This window comes from Dioscorea cayenensis, chromosome 3 (assembly GCF_009730915.1).
Source record: "Dioscorea cayenensis subsp. rotundata cultivar TDr96_F1 chromosome 3, TDr96_F1_v2_PseudoChromosome.rev07_lg8_w22 25.fasta, whole genome shotgun sequence".
Taxonomy (NCBI): domain Eukaryota; kingdom Viridiplantae; phylum Streptophyta; class Magnoliopsida; order Dioscoreales; family Dioscoreaceae; genus Dioscorea; species Dioscorea cayenensis.
In genome coordinates this window covers 18,288,761-18,306,702 of record NC_052473.1, presented here as the reverse complement: position 1 = coordinate 18,306,702, position 17,942 = coordinate 18,288,761, and the positions used below count along the sequence as shown (strand labels likewise).

General features: G+C 33.5%; 3 protein-coding genes across 5 annotated transcripts; 2 read left to right on the top strand and 1 right to left on the bottom strand.

Annotated features, from left to right (window-relative positions):
• The first annotated feature begins 3,798 nt into the window (after positions 1–3,798).
• On the top strand, positions 3,799–7,320 carry LOC120254184 (putative glucose-6-phosphate 1-epimerase). 2 transcript variants are annotated; one of them, XM_039262339.1, is made up of 9 exons: positions 3,799–3,971; positions 4,906–4,980; positions 5,485–5,541; positions 5,649–5,809; positions 5,907–6,047; positions 6,364–6,466; positions 6,539–6,638; positions 6,722–6,948; positions 7,056–7,320. In XM_039262339.1, exons 1-8 carry the CDS (start codon positions 3,885–3,887, stop codon positions 6,931–6,933), a joined length of 936 nt encoding a protein of 311 aa, XP_039118273.1. In that variant the 5' UTR covers positions 3,799–3,884; the 3' UTR covers positions 6,934–6,948; positions 7,056–7,320. The 2 variants fall into 2 exon arrangements, with proteins under 2 accessions (XP_039118273.1, XP_039118266.1); XM_039262332.1 differs by having other exon boundaries at positions 6,722–6,964.
• A 684-nt stretch (positions 7,321–8,004) lies between these two features.
• Positions 8,005–11,648, top strand: LOC120252499. The gene is given in 3 exon segments (XM_039260670.1): positions 8,005–8,218; positions 8,605–9,553; positions 9,556–11,648. Coding segments are annotated over 2 exon segments (1,134 nt in total). The 5' UTR covers positions 8,005–8,218; positions 8,605–8,796; the 3' UTR covers positions 9,933–11,648.
• Positions 11,649–12,049: 401 nt separating this feature from the next.
• Positions 12,050–17,932, bottom strand: LOC120252487 (ribulose bisphosphate carboxylase/oxygenase activase, chloroplastic). 2 transcript variants are annotated; one of them, XM_039260661.1, is made up of 12 exons: positions 17,562–17,931; positions 17,382–17,467; positions 16,718–16,727; positions 16,000–16,062; positions 15,132–15,245; positions 14,405–14,466; positions 13,884–13,938; positions 13,377–13,578; positions 13,149–13,255; positions 12,880–12,935; positions 12,541–12,633; positions 12,050–12,414 (listed from the first exon to the last, which is right to left on the bottom strand). In XM_039260661.1, exons 1-12 carry the CDS (start codon positions 17,866–17,868, stop codon positions 12,307–12,309), a joined length of 1,263 nt encoding a protein of 420 aa, XP_039116595.1. In that variant the 5' UTR covers positions 17,869–17,931; the 3' UTR covers positions 12,050–12,306. The 2 variants fall into 2 exon arrangements, with proteins under 2 accessions (XP_039116595.1, XP_039116599.1); XM_039260665.1 differs by lacking the exons at positions 12,050–12,414; positions 12,880–12,935 and having other exon boundaries at positions 17,562–17,932.
• Between the last annotated feature and the right edge of the window lie 10 nt (positions 17,933–17,942).

Genomic DNA, 17,942 nt, shown 5'->3' with positions numbered 1-17,942 from the left:
AAACGGGTCGGATTCGAAAGAAGGCATTATATAGAGTAGGATCCGATAAGGTTATCGGATCATTAAGTAGCATCCGATATCAGGTTCGGATCCGATATCTATTTATCTATTTTTTTTCCTCTCAATCAAGCTAAATTAAACATTAAAATTATATTGTTATTTTTTTTCTCATGATATGCCAGCCTAAACATGTTGTAAATTATTATTATAAATAAATTATCAATCAATATTTTAAATAAATGTTAAAAAAATAAATTATTTGTTTTATAACACTATTGATTATAAATACACAATAAAATAGGGCACAAAATTATATGCTTGGTATTTTTAAAAATGGTTATTCATGTTTTTTAAATTTTTCTTATTAAACGAACACAGTTTTAATTTCACTAAATAAATTATATAATAAATTAGTAAATAATATTTTTTTTAACTCAATATTAATATTGATTGTGATTTAAGAATAATTTATCAACTAAAAGTATAACTTGGAGTTTTCAGGGTATCATGCAGATATGGCCAGTCATGTAACGGACTCCTAACTCTAAGTTCCTTGCTCGGGTGTGCCATAATCTCTTCAAGTGATTTTCAATATTTTATTGTTTGTCTATTTTTTACAGTGTATTGGTTCAATATTTATTTTTATGTGTTTAATTTCATGTGTTTTTTTAGTTATTTCATTTTCTGGTTATTGCAGTTTTTTGTTTCATCATATTTCACTTATGGTGGACTATTGTCTTAATTTGTATAATTCTTGTTGGTCATTTTACTCATTCATATTTCTTGTTTATTAAAATGAACGTGGTTAAAAATAAAAAATAAAAAATTTAGTCAAACTAAGTTTATTTATAAGAGTATTCATATTACATTTTTTTAATATATTATCTCTTTTGTCACATTTATTTATTTTTAATAGCAAAATTTAGTTTATCTATTTTTAAAATAATAAAATAACTATATTATTAATTTATAAAAATTAAATAAATCACGTTTTCATTAAAAAAAATTAAAATACTATTACAAATAAATAATAAAAACTAAACTAACTATCTAAAGGTATGTCATATTCATATATACACACATATATATATATATATATATATATACATATGAGAAAAGGTTCTCTGTGGACGTGCATAGACGTCCACATAGAGCTACAGTAATGCTAACCTTTAGCTGCAGTAGAGCTAATCTTAAATTAATGAGTTCATTAGTTTTAATTTTGTTTTTACTGTACAACCCATTTTTTACTGTACTACTGTTCATAAGCATAGCAACACTGTTCATTGAATAGTGTCCGACCGTTGGATCGAAATCCAGCAGTCCAAAGCAACGTTCACAGATTTTTAATCTGTGAACGTGCATAGAGGATTGATCCTATATATATATATATATATATTTATAATAGTAGCATCGATCTTAATAAAAAGAGAATATTAATTTCATATGAGATATATATAACATTAAAAAAATTATCAAAATATTTCATATATTCAAAAGTGAAGTTGTAAAAAATAATAAGTGTTTTAACAGAGTTTGAGTCTAAATCCAAGATAGCGGATTTATGGTGAGAGTGCCAAAGTAAGGCATGTTTTGAATAATGTAAGTTTATTAATTAATGGAAGCAAGAGTCAATCATAATCAAAGGAAAATGGCAATTGAATTTTAAGAGCATGTTAAATGTTCCTGAATGATTCAATCCATGCTTATGATTAATTCAATCATTCATTGAAGGAATTGATTTGCATGTGATACGTGGCATGACATTAATACAATTTATGAAGTTTATACCAATAATGTATTTACCATTGCATTATTCTCTTGGCAAGTTTCCTAGTTGCCGAGTCATGCATGGCACATCAATCGCCACGTAAAGCTTCATAACTTAATTATTAGTTAGAATATCTTATGGAATTAACCAATCATTTCATTTTTAACTTATTATTATTTTTAAAAAAATATATATAACAGTGTTTTAGTACAAGAAATCCGACAATTTTGATGTTGATAGTGAAGAGTCATTTAATATTAATTTTTTGGATTTTAATATTTAATACACTCTCACCGATTATTTTTACTTGTTTACAGGATTAAAAAATTAATTAAATTGGTTAATAATCTAAATTTTATAATAAAGTATATTAATATTCTAAAATTATATTTATTTAATGTTTGATAGTGATGAGCCATTTAATATGAAATTTTTGGATTTTATTATACTTGTTTAACAAGATTAAAAAAATAAATTAATATTAATTAATAATTTAAAATTTATAATAAAGTATACTAAAATACTATTTTTTTATTTAAAAATATAATTTAATAGAACATATATGATTTATTGAAACGTGTAGAATAAATTTAGAAAACCTATATTTAATGTTTCTTAAATTTTTTAAATAAATAAGTAAAAAAAGTAAATAAAAACTTTGAAATGAGAGAAGTAAAAAGGTGGGAAGAATTAATTCATTAAACTTGATTTTAAATTTTTAACTAAGTTATTTAAATGTGGAATTAATACAACACAAGTCAACCATTGGATAAATTTAAATTGATAATGAAGTGAGCCATGGGTCAAATCTCCCACAGATTGTCGACTGTCATATCTTTATATTCAAAAAAAACATCTATTATTAAGTAATACAACACAAAAGTGGATGAAGGTGAGAAAGAATTGGCGGATTAATCTTCTAAAAATATTTATTTCATGAAATTTTCCTAGTAAATAATAAAGAAAAAAAAGTAAATATTGAGTGACCTTGGCAAACGAGACAAATTTCATTGGTTAGTGTAAGACATCTTGCATGCGTGTCGGTTTCTTGGTCACTTTTTGGGGTGCATGTCATAATCCGAATGCGACGCACCGCTTTCGTAACTGCCTGTCCACGTGTTAAAAGCCATGCTTGTTTCCACCTGTCCAAGGGAAACCGTTTCTCTTCCTTTTTTTCATACGTTCCCGTTTCCATCTTCACTAACGGGTTCTATATTCCCAATTCGCATCCGCACCGCCTAAAGAAAAAAGAATAAATATAAATATATATTATATATATTTTTATTTTTATTTTTATTGAGGATATATGTTGCTTTCGTAACTGTCTGTCCACGTGTTAAAAGCCAAGCTCGGTTCCGCGTGGCAAAGGGAAACCGTTTCTCTCCTTTTTCACCATTTCTCACCCGTTTCCATCCTATTAATGGGTTCGGTACTCCAAAATCCGCATCCGCACCGCCTAAATATATATATATTTATTTATTTATTTTTGGATATATTCCTAGATTGTATATATATAATAATTAATCATTCCTCTTAGAAAAAAAACTCATTTGACCAAAATTTTATTATTTTGAAAGTTTTATTCTATCAATTCTATTTTCCAAGATACATTTACTTATTTTATCAATAATTATAAATTTAAATGCAAAAAAATATATAAAAAAAATATACGAAAGTGGAAACATTTTGAATCTGTATATGTAATTATCTTTAAAATTTTATTCTAATAATTAATAATATTTTCCGGATACATTGATATATAATATATTTATAAATAATTACAACCAGAAATTTTAAAAAAAATCATATAAAAATACAATGAGAGTGGAAATATTTTTAAGGATGTATACATAATTTGTGATGATTTAGGATTAAAAATGGGACCCGAATCCGATAAGTCAAAAAGTTGGGAAACGTAACAAGGATTGGGAAACGGGTTGGGAAACGGTCCATACACTAGTGCTATATTTGCTGCTGTCTTTCCCTTCCTTCTTTTTTTCCATTGTTCTCGTCGTCTTCTCCGCCGAGCAAGAGCGAGACCGAGAGAGAGAGAGAGAGAGAGAGAAGGAGAGAAGAGGGTTTGGGTTCTTGGCTGGTTTGGAGAGTGTGGGAGATGGAGAGTCCTTCAGTGAGGCTTTGCGAGGGCGTGAATGGCCTCCAAAAGCTTGTTCTCAAAGAGATTCGCGGTAGCGCTGCTGAGGTTCTTCTTATCTCGTTATATATCTCTCTCTTTTGATCTTTGATGGAGATGCAATCGAAGGGGTTCTTTTGGATCTGATGGTGGCTATGAACTTTGGTTTCGTTATCTTTAATTAATGTGAATTCCATTGGAGAAAATGAAAGGATTTTGGTGATTTTTTTTTTTTGATAGGATTCATGAATGTTATCTAATTTTGTGGTTTTTTTGGGAGTTAATTTGATTTTGAAGAAAAAAAGAGACAATTTTGATGTATGAGATTAGTAATTTTAGTTGTTTTATGTTCATCTAATGTTCATAATGTGTAGGGAGATGAGGATAAGGTTAAGGACACTGTTTGATGATGTTCCTTTAGTTTTTGCATATGCTTATCATCATCATTGCTTTGGAAAAAGAGGCCTAGAAGTATCGACTTTATGTTGGAAATTTAAGTAGTTGTTGAGTTTTTCTCAGACTTGTGAAAAGGCACTGTACAACCATTGCCTATAGTACTCCAAATTCCAAAATGATGGTTTTTAGTGTTGCTTTGTACTATGAAGTGACTCTGACATGATTTTTCAGGAAAATCTCACAGGACTTCTGGTTCTGGTTGGTACTTTTTAGTTCTACTAATACTTCTTCTGAAGTCCATCTTCTGATCAAGTTCTGTTATTTATATATAGTGTCATGTAATTTGGTGAAGACTTAACAAATTTGAAAAGCTTTGATGTGCTTCTCTGTGCTATGGATATCTTGTTAGAAACTCATTGACATGGAATCATTATCCAGATGGTTGGGCATTTGTCATTTGTTTTGAACAATTCCTTGACTAGTCTGATTGAAAAAAAAAAATGAACTTCTTGATCAAAGTGGATTTCTTACTGTATTTGTTGCCATTTTTCCTGTTTTCCTTCCACAGTTTCACTCATTTTTTCAATATCCATTTGCGTGGGTGCAGGTGTATCTACGTGGTGGCCAAGTGACATCTTGGAAAAATGATCTCGGAGAAGAGTTGCTTTTTATCAGCAACAAGGTAGCAACAGCACTTATTTTACTTGACTTGTCGTTTGCTTGATTTGTCGTTTTGACATGATGTATAGAGATTTTACGTCATTGTTGTAAAGGATCTTGTATGGGATTACTTGTCATTTGCCTATAGTGATTGGAAGGTTTTATTGGAACTCACAATTGACATGTTGTCAGCTGCAGTTCAAATCTTTGAATGCTAGGTCAGTAGGACATGTTCATATGCCTATAGCCAAGCATGTACTCTAGTTGCTTTTGAGTGTTTATCAAAGAAAAAGCAAGGATTCTTTCCTTCATCTTATGATTCTTCTGATTCTTCTTATGCTTGTTGGTTTCATCTGAAAAATGTTTTTTTAACGACATTCCTGTTTGTCGTTTCTGATCTTTGTAGACAAGTTTTAATTCTGTTTTTTTTTTCTTTTATTCATCTTATGATCTTCTGATGCTTGCTGGTTTTATCTGAAAAATGTTTTTTTACGGCATTCCTGTTTGTCGTTTCTGATCTTTGTAGGCAACTTTTAATTCTCCAAAAGCAGTACGTGGCGGCATTGCGTTATCCTTTCCTCAAGTACGTTCCTTTGATATATATATATATATATATATATATGTTATGAAGCAAACAGTTCTTTGTTTGGGTTGTACTGGGCTTCCTAATGTGAAATTGTGCAACCACAGTTTGGAACCCATGGAGTTGTTGAACATCATGGATTTGCAAGGAACATGATGTGGAGCATTGATCCTGATCCTCCTCCTTTTCCACCTACCAGTACCAACAGGACTTTTGTTGATTTAATACTCAAGTTATCTGAAGCAGATCACAGGATTTGGCCTCACTGGTTTGAACCTGAAAATTTGTTTGATTTCAGTGAAAGATAATTATTAATCACATTGTCGTCTAACATATTCAGTTACTGGTTTTCTTTGTGACTGCAGCTGTGAATGCCGTCTGAGAGTCACACTTGGACCTGGAGGAGATCTGTTGCTCACCTCGCGCATAAGAAACACCAGTGTCGATGGAAAGTCTTTCTCGTTCACAGCGTCATATCACACATGCTTGCAGGTCACTGATATCAGGTTTGGCCATCAATTTTCAACTTCTTGTCATGTTTATCCTCATAACCATCTTAAACAGGTGCATATTGTTATGCACATGCAAACTTTTTAATCTGGATGAGCAAATTCAGTACAATGTGTCTTTCCCATTGCTTGTTCTGTGTCCACACTCTGTATTGTTTTTATTTGATAGAATAGTAAGCTTACACAAATTAATTTTTTTCGATCATTGTTATGTTGATCACATTTGAAAAGCTTTGAAAATCTGCTAACTTGTTGAGCTTTCAGTCTTCGATTTCCCACTTCCCGTGAGACTAAAATCGAATGTAAATTTCAGCGAAGTCCGTGTTGAAGGTCTTGAGACATTGGACTATCTCGATAATTTACAAGGAAAGAAAAGGTTTACAGAGCAAGGAGATGCTCTAACATTTGAATCTGAAGTGAGTATATGACCAACATAAGTTAGTTCATAATGCCTGAACCATGAAATTAACACTCTTATGCACAAATAGGTGGACAGAGTGTATCTCGGTGCACCAACCAAGATTGCAATCATCGATCATCAAAGAAAAAGAACGTTCGTTCTGCGTAAAGACGGTCTTCCAGACATCGGTAAGCTAAACAACTTCATGCCACTTATTCAATACAAATTTCGCAAACTTAACAGTATATATAAAAAAATTCCTATTTGTCAGTTGTGTGGAATCCCTGGGACAAGAAAGCTAAAGCCATGCCCGATTTCGGTGACAATGAGTACAAGTATATGTTATGTGTCGAGGCGGCTACCGTTGAGAAACAGATCACTCTGAAGGCAGGCCAGGAATGGAAAGGAAGGTTAGAGCTTTCTGCAGTTCCTTCCAGTTACTGCAGTGGCCAATTGGATCCTCAAAGGGTTGTTAATGGATAAAACAAACTCAGCCAGGTAAATATTTATCAAGGTATGCATACAAATTACAATGCAACTACTTTAAAATACTATCGAAACTTGAATTCGATTCCGATTAACATCTCATTGAACTCTATACACAGGCGTATCGGTCCCGGTTCCCGGTTCCGGTTTCTTGGAGGACATGGAAGGAAAAACAAATTAGTTTTCAAATGGATGTAGAAAAGAAAGAAAAGAGATGGAAACTGGGAAGCAGGACCATTTGCTCTTCTGATAATTAGTTATGAATTTCAAAACCAGTGTTGTTGTAGTTTTTTGGGGGATGTTGTGGTGTATGATGTAGACTATGTATTTTGTTGTTATTGTTATTTTGATTTTTATTACCAAATTCAAATGTTGTTCATTTCATTCCATTCCATCAACATCTGACTTGAGAGTTTAGAGCCATGCACATTATTATTACTGCACAAGTGCTTTAAAAACACAACAAAATCTTTTGTCGGATCATCTCCAACAAGATGACCATTAGAGTTGACTAAAACACTAGCATGACAACCTTTCCTTTGCGTTGACTTTTTATTTATTTATTTTATTTATTTTTGAATTTTTATTTTTATTTTTCTCCCACTTTTTGGGGTTCCAAATCCCATAACACTTCTAAAGAAGGAAATAAATCTTTCTTCTCTTTTGTATCCACTCTGCCACACTAAAAGATCACTTGTATAAAAAACCACAAATTAACTCAATTTTATGAATAGCCCCCCTTGAGACGTCAAATTACGGGATTAAACCTTCAATTCTTTTTTTTTTTTTATTGTAGGGAAAAATGGTGAAAAATAATTAAATTGATAAGTTGCCATAAAGTGTCTTAAATAATTGATGCATAAAAAAATTGTTATTTTGTTGATTATTTTTAAATATATATATGTATATATATATATATATATATATTTTATGTTTATTAATTTATCAACCATAAAAACACTAGTCACAGTATCTACGGGTTCTTAATTTAAGGGGTTTTAGATAATTTTGAAAAGTCAGGGATTTAAAAAAAGTTTTGAGATTGTCAAGGGGGTGATTGGTAAAAACCTCAAAACAAGAGAAAGAGAGAGAGAAGTAGCAGCGAGCTCGAGCTCTTTCCCCCGATCGCGAGGAATTGAGAGATTGAAATCGAGAGGCAAAGGCGAAGTTGAGCGGAGTGAAGCTCGCCAGAAGACGCAGTGGAGTGAGTGGAATCGGAGAAGCTACTTCTCGTTCGGCGAGTCTCAGTATCTCTCACGTTCTACTTCGAGAACTCCATTAGGTCAGCTTGGGCTTCCTTTCATATTATCCGGTATCTTGTTTTTGGCTTCGTTTTCGTGCTCTTTCTCTGTTTTGCTTCGAGTTTTCGTACTGAATCCGAACTGGGTCCCACCGCGATCTGCCGGAGTGAAGTGGATTTCCCGATCGAGGAACTTCCGTGTGGGTCTTCCCGAGCTTCATCTTCGCGATTATCAATTGAAATGAGGCTTTTTTTTAAGCTCAAAGTATCCCAATTTGGTTCTTTTTTCTTGGATTGATGTTTTGATTAGGGTTCTGATCTGTTTGTGTTGGAATTTTCATTTTTAAAGATTTAATTTTTTGGTGAATTTTGGCATTCTTATATTTGGTTACTGACTTGAGGTTTTCGGTTATTATTTCCCGTTCTAGGGTTTAAAGCGGAAAAGATGAGATTTTTAGCTGCATTGCCCTCTTCCAGTGATTTGGAGGCTGTTCTGAGATTGAAAAGGAACATATTTTGATATGTGGGTAGCTTAGATGAAGTGAACAGTGAGAAGGGGAGTATAATTAGCTTAATTGTGATTGATTTAGTGAGATTGAATGGCTACTGTTCACTGAGAGATGCCGCCAACATCGTTGCCACTCCCACCGCAGCAATCTCGGATCAATCTTAGTGATTTGAAGTCCCAGATTGTTAAAAAACTTGGCCCTGATCGGGCCCATCGGTACTTCGATCACCTCAATCGGTTGCTTTCACAGAAACTAGGCAAACATGAATTCGACAAACTTTGCATTTCAATTCTTGGCCGAGAAAATGTCATGCTGCACAACCAGCTCATTAGGGCTGTCCTCAGGAATGCATTTCATGCAAAAATCCCACCCCCAGTCACTCATGATAAGCGGTTGTCCCACCTGTCCAATGGCGAGGCATTGCCATTTTCCCCATGCAGATCAAGGTCTAACAAAGATCGGCCTAGTCCTGTACCACCCAGTGAGATTGTTGCACGGCGGGACGGTGACTTGAGCTCCATTGTTTTAAAAAGACCAGCACAGTATCATCAATCAGGCAGTGCAGAGCGGCTTCAAAAGAGGCAGCGGACGGACAAGCCTTTGCTGCACAACCAGTTTTCGTTACATGGCAAGAGTCTGGTCGAGGTGGCTGCTGTTGATGACCAGGAAGATGTGGGACGAAAAGATGATTTTGAATGCATTAGAGGTCGTCCTCTCCTGGCTCCGCTTGGAATTCCCTTTTGTGCTGCTAGTGTAGGTGGGGCTCGAAGATCTTTGCCTTTGAATATCAGTGGTGGCACTGTTGGTTCTGTTACCAGTTATAATTGTGGTGAATTGTGCAATTCTGAGGATTTAAGAACACGGATGGAAAAATCGCACAAGGGCATGGATTGGGAGGAGTGACAATTGACTGTGCCAATCTACTGAATTATGGTCTGGATGCATACTTGAAGCAGTTGATTAGCTCATCGGTTGATTTGTTAAGAGCAAGGACAGGCCAGGAACTGTTAAAGCAGCCAATGTTCAAGCTGCAGTCTCATGGGAAACCTATCAATGGTGTTTGGCAAGGAAGCCACATGTACATACAAAATAACGTTGGACCTTTCGAGATTGTGCATAAGCAGGAAAACCACAGTCCAATATCTCTTCAGGATTTTAAGGTGGCTATGGCGTTAAACCCTTGTCAACTTGGGGAAGACTGGCCATTGCTTCTTGAGAAAATATGTCTTCATTCATTTGAAGAATAAGACAGACCCACACCAAATCTCTGGGTCTTCTGAAATCATGATGCATTTTCATTTCTGAAATCCAAGGGCTGGGTCTTCGGTGCTAGTCCAGTTAAATGAATGCTCTGTGGCATAAAAAACCATTCCTTTATTGTAACTCCATGTCAGAGGAAAAGATTCTGTAGAATTCCACTCCTGAAGAATAACAAGTCTGTCAGATTTATCTTTCCTGATGGAGTTAGAAAACCCTTCTATTCTGTCCGTATGTTGTACAGTAACATTCAATAGGGACTTGCTCGCCACTTGAACCAACAAGTCAATCCTTTGTGTAACTTGCAGTCAATGCGGATGGAATCTGAAGACAGTTTTGCAGCAATGCTCTCGTGTTACTTGTTATAGGTACAAATATGTTCTATAAGTTTCATGGGGTAACGGTGTATCATCAACATTTCCATGGATGTTTTCCATGGTGTGACATTGCAATACCATTTCATGTCTCCTTTTTGGGAAATTTTTATCTTGTTATTAATTTCAATTCAGAAATTCGAATCTTATGCATGCTAGGTGTTCCTGGTCTTCTTTAGACTTGTTCTGTCTTAGTTGGTAATTAATGATGTTTGTATCATATTGCAAGGAAAGTTCTTTGAACTCTCATGTATTAGTGGCTCAATGACATCTTAAATGAGACTTAATTGTCTATGTTTTTGCTGAAGCATCTCTATTGCGGCATTTAGACATGTAAGCATCTATCACTGAATTCAAGGTCATCAAATTTTTGTTTATATATTTAAATGAGATAAGCAATATTCTGTGTTGCATTTCATATTCATGCTGCCTTTAAATGGATGTAAGATGCCAACATACTACTCAAGTCAGGTTGCAAATTCTAATTTTGGTTGAAGATGTGATACTTTTATATCATTTACAAACGCATGAGACTTTGTGATATTTGAGTAAAAATGATTTGTTCTGGTGGCAGTTGTGAAAGGTCAATTTCTTCCACTTGTAAAACTTATATTTTTCATCAAAAGAAAGCAAGGCTGTTTGGTACTTTACTAGAATTGCTGTGTTTATGGAGTGCTCTAATTGTATAACTTATATCTGATTACTTTAAAATTTGTTGTACATGCTTGAAATTCGCTACTTCTCCATTATAGACTTGACATAGAATTTATGCTAGTGGAGGAAAGTTAATTTAATCAATAGCTGAAATCCTGAAATTTAATCAATTGATGTATCATTGTTGATTCTACTGTTTAAAATTTCTATATAGTTTGGAATTGAATTGTCTATTTGACTATCTGTTTATTCTTGTTTATACTTATGCAGAATATTTAGTCCTGTATGCACTTATTGTTTGTATTGTTGTCTAAATCCCAAAGCAGAGATGATTTTATATATTTATCCTAATCTTCTGGTAGAGTTATTAGTTTAATATTTGGCCTGCTTTGAACTTTGATTCTCTTTTATGTGTGTAAATATATATATAATTTAAATATGTTTTCCAATTACAACATCGATACAGAATACCTTTTCTGCTGTGTTATTAAGGAAATAGCAGGTTAGCAACATAATTAGGTACTTAAGCTCAAAGTTTTATCTTGTTTGGCTGACTTAAAATGGGATTTTGTTTTCACCTCTGAAATTTTTTCTGTACAAGCTGAGGCTGATGTCATGCTACCTAATTTTGAAAGAGTGAAGCTGTTGAATTTGTGTCAAGTTTCTTACAAATTTATTCTTTTTCTTCAGGTACGGCGCAATATGCAAGGAATAAACATTGTATACAATGCCCTTCTCGTATGGCTTGTCTGTTCATCTTTCGAAAACTTGAATTTTATTTTGTTTTATTACAATGGTTTTGCATTTCTTTCCAATGTAGTGTCAATAAAAATGACAGATATACACATGAACTACACCTTTTTCTTTTATCAAATTAATATTGTTGTGCTGCCACATGTTGTGTACACAGCCTAGTGTCTTGTTCGATAAACGAAATAAAATTTTCATGTATGGTTTGTTCATAACTTGTATGCTACCTCGGGTTTGTTTCAAGATGTCGAAGTACTTGCTTTGTTGATTAACATTAGTATCTTATGAACAGATAAAGTGCCACTTCTTTCTCTACTGCAATGAATAAGTAAAAATGATGTTTTCAGATTCAATGTTGTTGGAGAAATAGTATATGAATTTCAGTATGTATACAAGATCATGATATTGTCGGCATTTTTCATCGATCAAATACGAGCATCAAAACTCGCCTTAAAAACATTTGATTTCCACACTGTACACAACATCTGACATTGTTCTGAGAAACAATTTCAACCAATACTCATTTTTTGTGTACTAATCTGAGAAACATTTCATACAGTAATTAATAATCAATGCTTGCGCATTCTTAATCATCTATGTTCTTCATGTATTCCTTTGACAGTCTGGAATTCACAATCAGTTGCTGCTCCCGGATAAGCGAATGTCCGGATTCAAGCAAAGCTTCCACAGTTTGCTGTTTGATGAAGTATTCAAATTAGATTCAAAGGCAAGTTCATTGATTTATTTATGCAGTAAATTTTGTGTTGCAAATTGTTCGGTAACCTTTGAAACACTGTAATTCTGCATAAGAACTTTGTACCTCTGGTGGAACAAATGTCTGAAGATCCCCAGATTTCCTTCCTTTGAGAAGTGTTTTGCCGAGATTTTCATAGCCACCAATATCATTTACCCACTGTAAAATAAAATAAATAAATAAATAAAGACATGTCTTGTTTGTTCAAAGAGAGAATTCATTTGTTGGTGATACTAGAAATGAAAGCATCAAAAAGTATTGGGAAAAAAATATTAGGAATTAATTGCTTCTCAAATGTTAAATATGAAAGCAGTTATCACAAGCTAAGGATTGGCATATGGGAATATATCAACTAAGCTTTTCAAAGAACAATGAAATATTTATATTCGCCAAATTGTTAAAGACCTTGGAAATTGACTGATCATATGTCCTGGATCTGAGAGCTCCATAAAAATCTAAAGCTGCACAACAGATAGTAAATGAATAGATCGATAGAAGTGTTATATTTTAGAATAATTTAAAAAAAAAGACAAGTATAAACATAACCATGAAGTTATGAAGACTGACATTCAATTGACTAGTAGAGATTTGTACTTGATGTCTCTGTGAGTATTTAGTCGTGCTAAAAATCTGAAGGTATTAAGGAACAGTTTAATTGTAAACCAGAGAAATACCTTGGTTAGGAAAAGCATCTACAACAGTTTCTACTTCCTCCTTAGATATACCATCTTTAGCATACATCTTATGAACAATGTTGACGATATCTTCACGGTCCGGCTGCCTGATCCAGCACAAGATAAAAATAACTGATAAATTTACCAGTGATTAGAATTCTGAAATTGTGATCGACAGATAAGTGCAGTTTAGAATATACATAATAAAATATCAATAAAGATGCGCACCAATAGAACTTCTCCATTCTCCCCTCCCGAATCAAGGGTGCATAAAGTGTTGAAAAATCATTTCCAGTAACTATGATGGGCACTCTATGGGTTACATCAAATTCTCTCCATTTTTGTCCAATGCTCACCCTTGTAGGATTATCTGATAGGTTCATCAGTGTTCCAACCACAATTTGATTGTTGACAGTCATTTGTGTGTTTCCTACATGGACACACATGAAATGAATAAAACACTACTCAGAGAATGGAGTACAGATAGTTCTTTTTTTTCAACCAACTAAATTTCCAACAGTAATAAATTGAATTTTAAATTAAAAATTCACAACTGGGTGAAACTTCAGAAAAAAGAGAGGTAAGAGGAGGAATTTGAAGAAGAAGCCTGCAAGGTTATCAAAAAATCTACATAACATTTTAGCCACAATCTATATTACACATGCTCTTGTGGTCTTCCTCATTGCACATAAATTGGGATGAATATATAATACAGAATTGAAGCGGAAATCTCACCAAATCTTCCTAGACCAGCATCAATATCGTTTATCATCAAGCAACTCATCTTTCCCTGCCCCAAAAATAATGGAGTCTAAGGCATGAATAATATATTGCCTTGAGCATACAGTAATTCTGTGAGAAAATTTATTAATTCACTAACATGTTTGTAGCTAATTAGCTTCACTTTCAGTTTCATCTAATCATTTTTTCTTATTTTGGTATATTATCTTCAATGTGCTTTTTATTTTTCTTTTAATTTTTCTTTTAATTGTGCTTATAAGATCCTATGTGGTGCTGATGGTGCAATACAAGAAAATAAAAATATTGCAAACCAAATTATTATAAGTGGAAGATAAAAACATGTTGCATTGCTATAATATATGCAAATAAAGAAGTTGAGATTCTTAAATTCAAGATGAAGCATAAGTTACCTTAAGTGACCTAAATCATTTGTACCGAAAGTGCAAATAGTAATGAAAATTGTAACACAGAATAGCTGAAGATTAAATTGTTGTTAAAATACAAGTGCTTCTTACTTGGTTTTGGATCACCTGGGAAGCTGTTCTATATCGTTCACGTATAAGCCTCCCTGGTTCTCCTGGGGGAAAAAATGATACACATAATCTCATGAAAATCAGTTTCTTTTAATGATAAGCTTCTTCCATTCCTATGAGTTTACCCATTAAACATGTATAAATAAATTTTTTTAAAAAAAAGAGAGAATTGATTGACAATCTTTTAGCCAAATGATGCATATGTGAGAAATATTTAAAATTATTTGACCCAAGGGACTTCAAATATCTGGCGTGCTAAAATGTCTTCCTTTCTTCTTTGGTCAATTCTAATGATGATACCATTCAGTATAATTTCATACACATCATAGAAATTTCCCCTTCTTTCCTCTAGGTTCATCTTGATTGTGAAGATAAAAGCTATATATATATATATATATATATATATATATATATATATAAATATATATTAGAAAGATTAAACATTCATGTGTCTCTTTTGAGCATTATTTTAAGAAAAACAGCACCCATTTGCAAATTAAAAGAAAAAAAAATTGCTTTGGTCCATGCTCCATGGGCAAGAGCATTCAAATGGAGAGCCCACAGTTGCTGATTTATACAAAATTTGAGATTTCTTCTTATGCTATAAAGAGTTAATTTCTTGTCATTCTAAGAAGAAACATTGCAATGCAGCAAGATTTTCAAGAGAAATTAAGGTCCATCGCAAACAATGATATAGGTCCCCACTTACCTGCTCTCTCTGATTCCAGTTCGCCTGCAGACATGATGACAGGCTCAATGTCCATTGCCCGAAAGATAAGTTCTGTTTGAAATGTCTTCCCCTGTCCTTTACCACCCCAGACACCTAAAAGAATCAAATAGTAAGTATTATATGACCTAAGATATGGAACTTCCAACACCTTGGTGCATGTGCCAAACATCATGTAAATAATAAAACACAAAATTAAAGGCAAAGGACTATATTTTCAAGTTGAAAAAATATATATAAGAAAGAATGAAATATAAAATTATTCTTAAGATGACAGAACCAACCAAAAATAAGAAAGACAATTCTTGATAACAAATTATTGACACGTGCAATGTTAGTGAAAAAGAAAAAGCAAGTAAAGGTTGATCAAGGAGGGCACAAAGATTTACCTAAAACCTAAAAGCTCAAAAATTTTTGCAACTCAATCAGCAGATTGCAATAGATGGTGTTTCTACCTCCACGAACAGTTAAGTCAAATAAAATGATTACTACATTCAGTTTCATGAATAGCAAAAGAAATCGTATATAGTGAATGGGTAGGCCAAAATGGCTTCTCTTTGAATCATTAATAGAAACTAATGGTCTAGTCATGGGGATGGTGTCACAAAATATGCACATGTTACCCACTGGAAGCAGAATTCAAATTTTTCAAGACAAATATTGCTAATCACAAATTATCAATTCACAGGATTCGATTCTGATGAGGCCGGATCACATGACATGTATGTCATACATATTACCCACTAGAAGCAAAAGCCATTTTAAAGTTATGCTTCTCAGATTGAGAAAGTCAAAATCAAGATAGATGGGCAGTCATGTATTTAACTATTAAAATAACATCATGAATTACCCAATATCAATGGAACCTTGATGTCGAGAAGATGAGCAATATAGTTCTTCACGATGTGACAAGCTGCGAGAGAAAATAAAAAAAGGTACATATTAAGATACATGAGGAAAAATATATATCTTGTGTTGAATTCTTCAAAAGCTGCAGACAAAGGTTATATAATGCGCTATTTCTTTCATTAATTAAATTCCATCCTTCTATTTAACAGCAACGGAATCTCATAACCAATTTCTTTAAAACATTAAGAAAATTCTGGAATTGTTGCCTCAAACTACTCTGATTTTTGACAAGCTAAGCTTATTGGTGACTGGCAAAAGATGTTAGACATACTAAGCAAGGAACTGTATTGAACTGATTTTATGATCTAGGTCTTATTGAGTGCTCTTTCTCTCTTCCTGGCTTAATATAAAAGGTTTTATACCAATACAATAAAATTATCTATGCAACAGCTTCCTGATATAAAGCAACGGTTCTAAGGAGATAATAAAATATTTATTTTGCTTTAACTGAACATCTGAATTTTTTATTACATACTATGAATGAAAGAAAATAAAATTTCTACATAAACCTAAACACAAATCAAGCACATATTGTTCAGATTATTTGGAGAAAGCCAGTGTAAGATATTTTAATGGTTCACTTTTCTTATTAATCTGCTACCTCATAAAATGTCATGCTAGCAAAGTGCTAACCCCCAACAAAGGTTCACAGAGCTTACCAACTTTGTCCTGTAGAACAGATAGATATAGTGAATCAAATGGGGAAACATCAGTAAATATTTGACCACAGAGCATATATTTAAACTATAATGTAATAACAATCACCCGCACAAAAATATATACTGAAATGCGGATAGACCAAGAAAGCACATATTCAAAAGAACATAGCACAAGAATTGCTTCTTATTCCTTTATAATAAAAAAGGTGATACAGTAACAAAAGCCCTGGAATTTCACCAATGGAAACTCTCCAGTCACAAACTATATGCAAAAATATCAAACAATCAAAATCTAATCATTAAATCCTTATATATCATGCAATACAGCATTAAAATAAGGCAATCAAATATACATTTATCCAAAAAATCTCTGTAGCTGTAACTCATAATGCTAGAATAGTTAGATTGTTAGGGTTCTAACTTCTATCCCTAATTACACTGTCAATGACTCAATGCAACAGCAACCAAAAAACCAAGCAATGTTTAGTCAAAGGTCACTCTTTGGATTACGACTTGGTTTGGTTGCTCTCCATCTTTCTCTCTATTAAACTCTGAGCATCACTTAAAGCTAATAACAAGAACTAGAAACACAAGACAGTTCTCTTCCACAAAAATCTAGAACAACAGTAGATCATCTCTCCATTCATAGACAAAATCAACTCACCAAGAACAAAGGGGCGATGTAGTAATCCCCCTGGAGATACTGGAATGACCTAGTGACCTTCTGCCTGTAATCAAACACTATATCCGCTGCCAAAATTCCAAGAAAAAAAGGAAATTTAGGGAAAATTGAACAAATAAATTCAGATAGGAACAAACAAAGAGTAGTAGAATGCGAACATACCATCTCTGCCAAGGAAATTGCCAACGAAGAGATCATCAACAATGCCCTTTCTCGCCCCGACGGTGATGTTCATGTTGTCAGCCTCTTGCCCTAATCTATAAAGATAATCCCTTCCTTCCAAATCCTTGGTCTCCCACGATGATTGCTCCGAGATCCTCTTCTTCAGCCCGTCCGATGGTCGGGGAGGCTCATCGTCACCGTCCGGCGATTGCCGGGAGCATGAGAGCCTTGTCGGAATCTTCTTCGTTGCTTTGAAATTTGTGGAGATTGGCCGGAAGGGAATGCGAAGCTCGGAGCAAAGCGCCATTTTTTTTTCTCACTGTCGAGAGGAAGAGAAGAGACGATGGCGGGGAACGAAGCTTGAGAAAGTTGAAGGTATAA

What these genes read in the sequence shown, in the direction of transcription:
- LOC120254184 (XM_039262339.1), top strand. Translation starts at nt 3,885, where the DNA reads ATGGAGAGTCCTTCAGTGAGGCTTTGCGAGGGCGTGAATGGCCTCCAA. An exon ending in TTCGCGGTAGCGCTGCTGAG is followed by an intron (nt 3,972 to 4,905) that starts GTTCTTCTTATC and finishes GCGTGGGTGCAG; the next exon opens with GTGTATCTACGTGGTGGCCA. An exon ending in AGACGGTCTTCCAGACATCG is followed by an intron (nt 6,639 to 6,721) that starts GTAAGCTAAACA and finishes CCTATTTGTCAG; the next exon opens with TTGTGTGGAATCCCTGGGAC.
- LOC120252487 (XM_039260661.1), bottom strand. Translation starts at nt 17,868, where the DNA reads ATGGCGCTTTGCTCCGAGCTTCGCATTCCCTTCCGGCCAATCTCCACA. An exon ending in TGCTGGTCTAGGAAGATTTG is followed by an intron (nt 13,579 to 13,883) that starts GTGAGATTTCCG and finishes GTGTCCATGTAG; the next exon opens with GAAACACACAAATGACTGTC. An exon ending in AGATGCTTTTCCTAACCAAG is followed by an intron (nt 12,936 to 13,148) that starts GTATTTCTCTGG and finishes TCTGTTGTGCAG; the next exon opens with CTTTAGATTTTTATGGAGCT.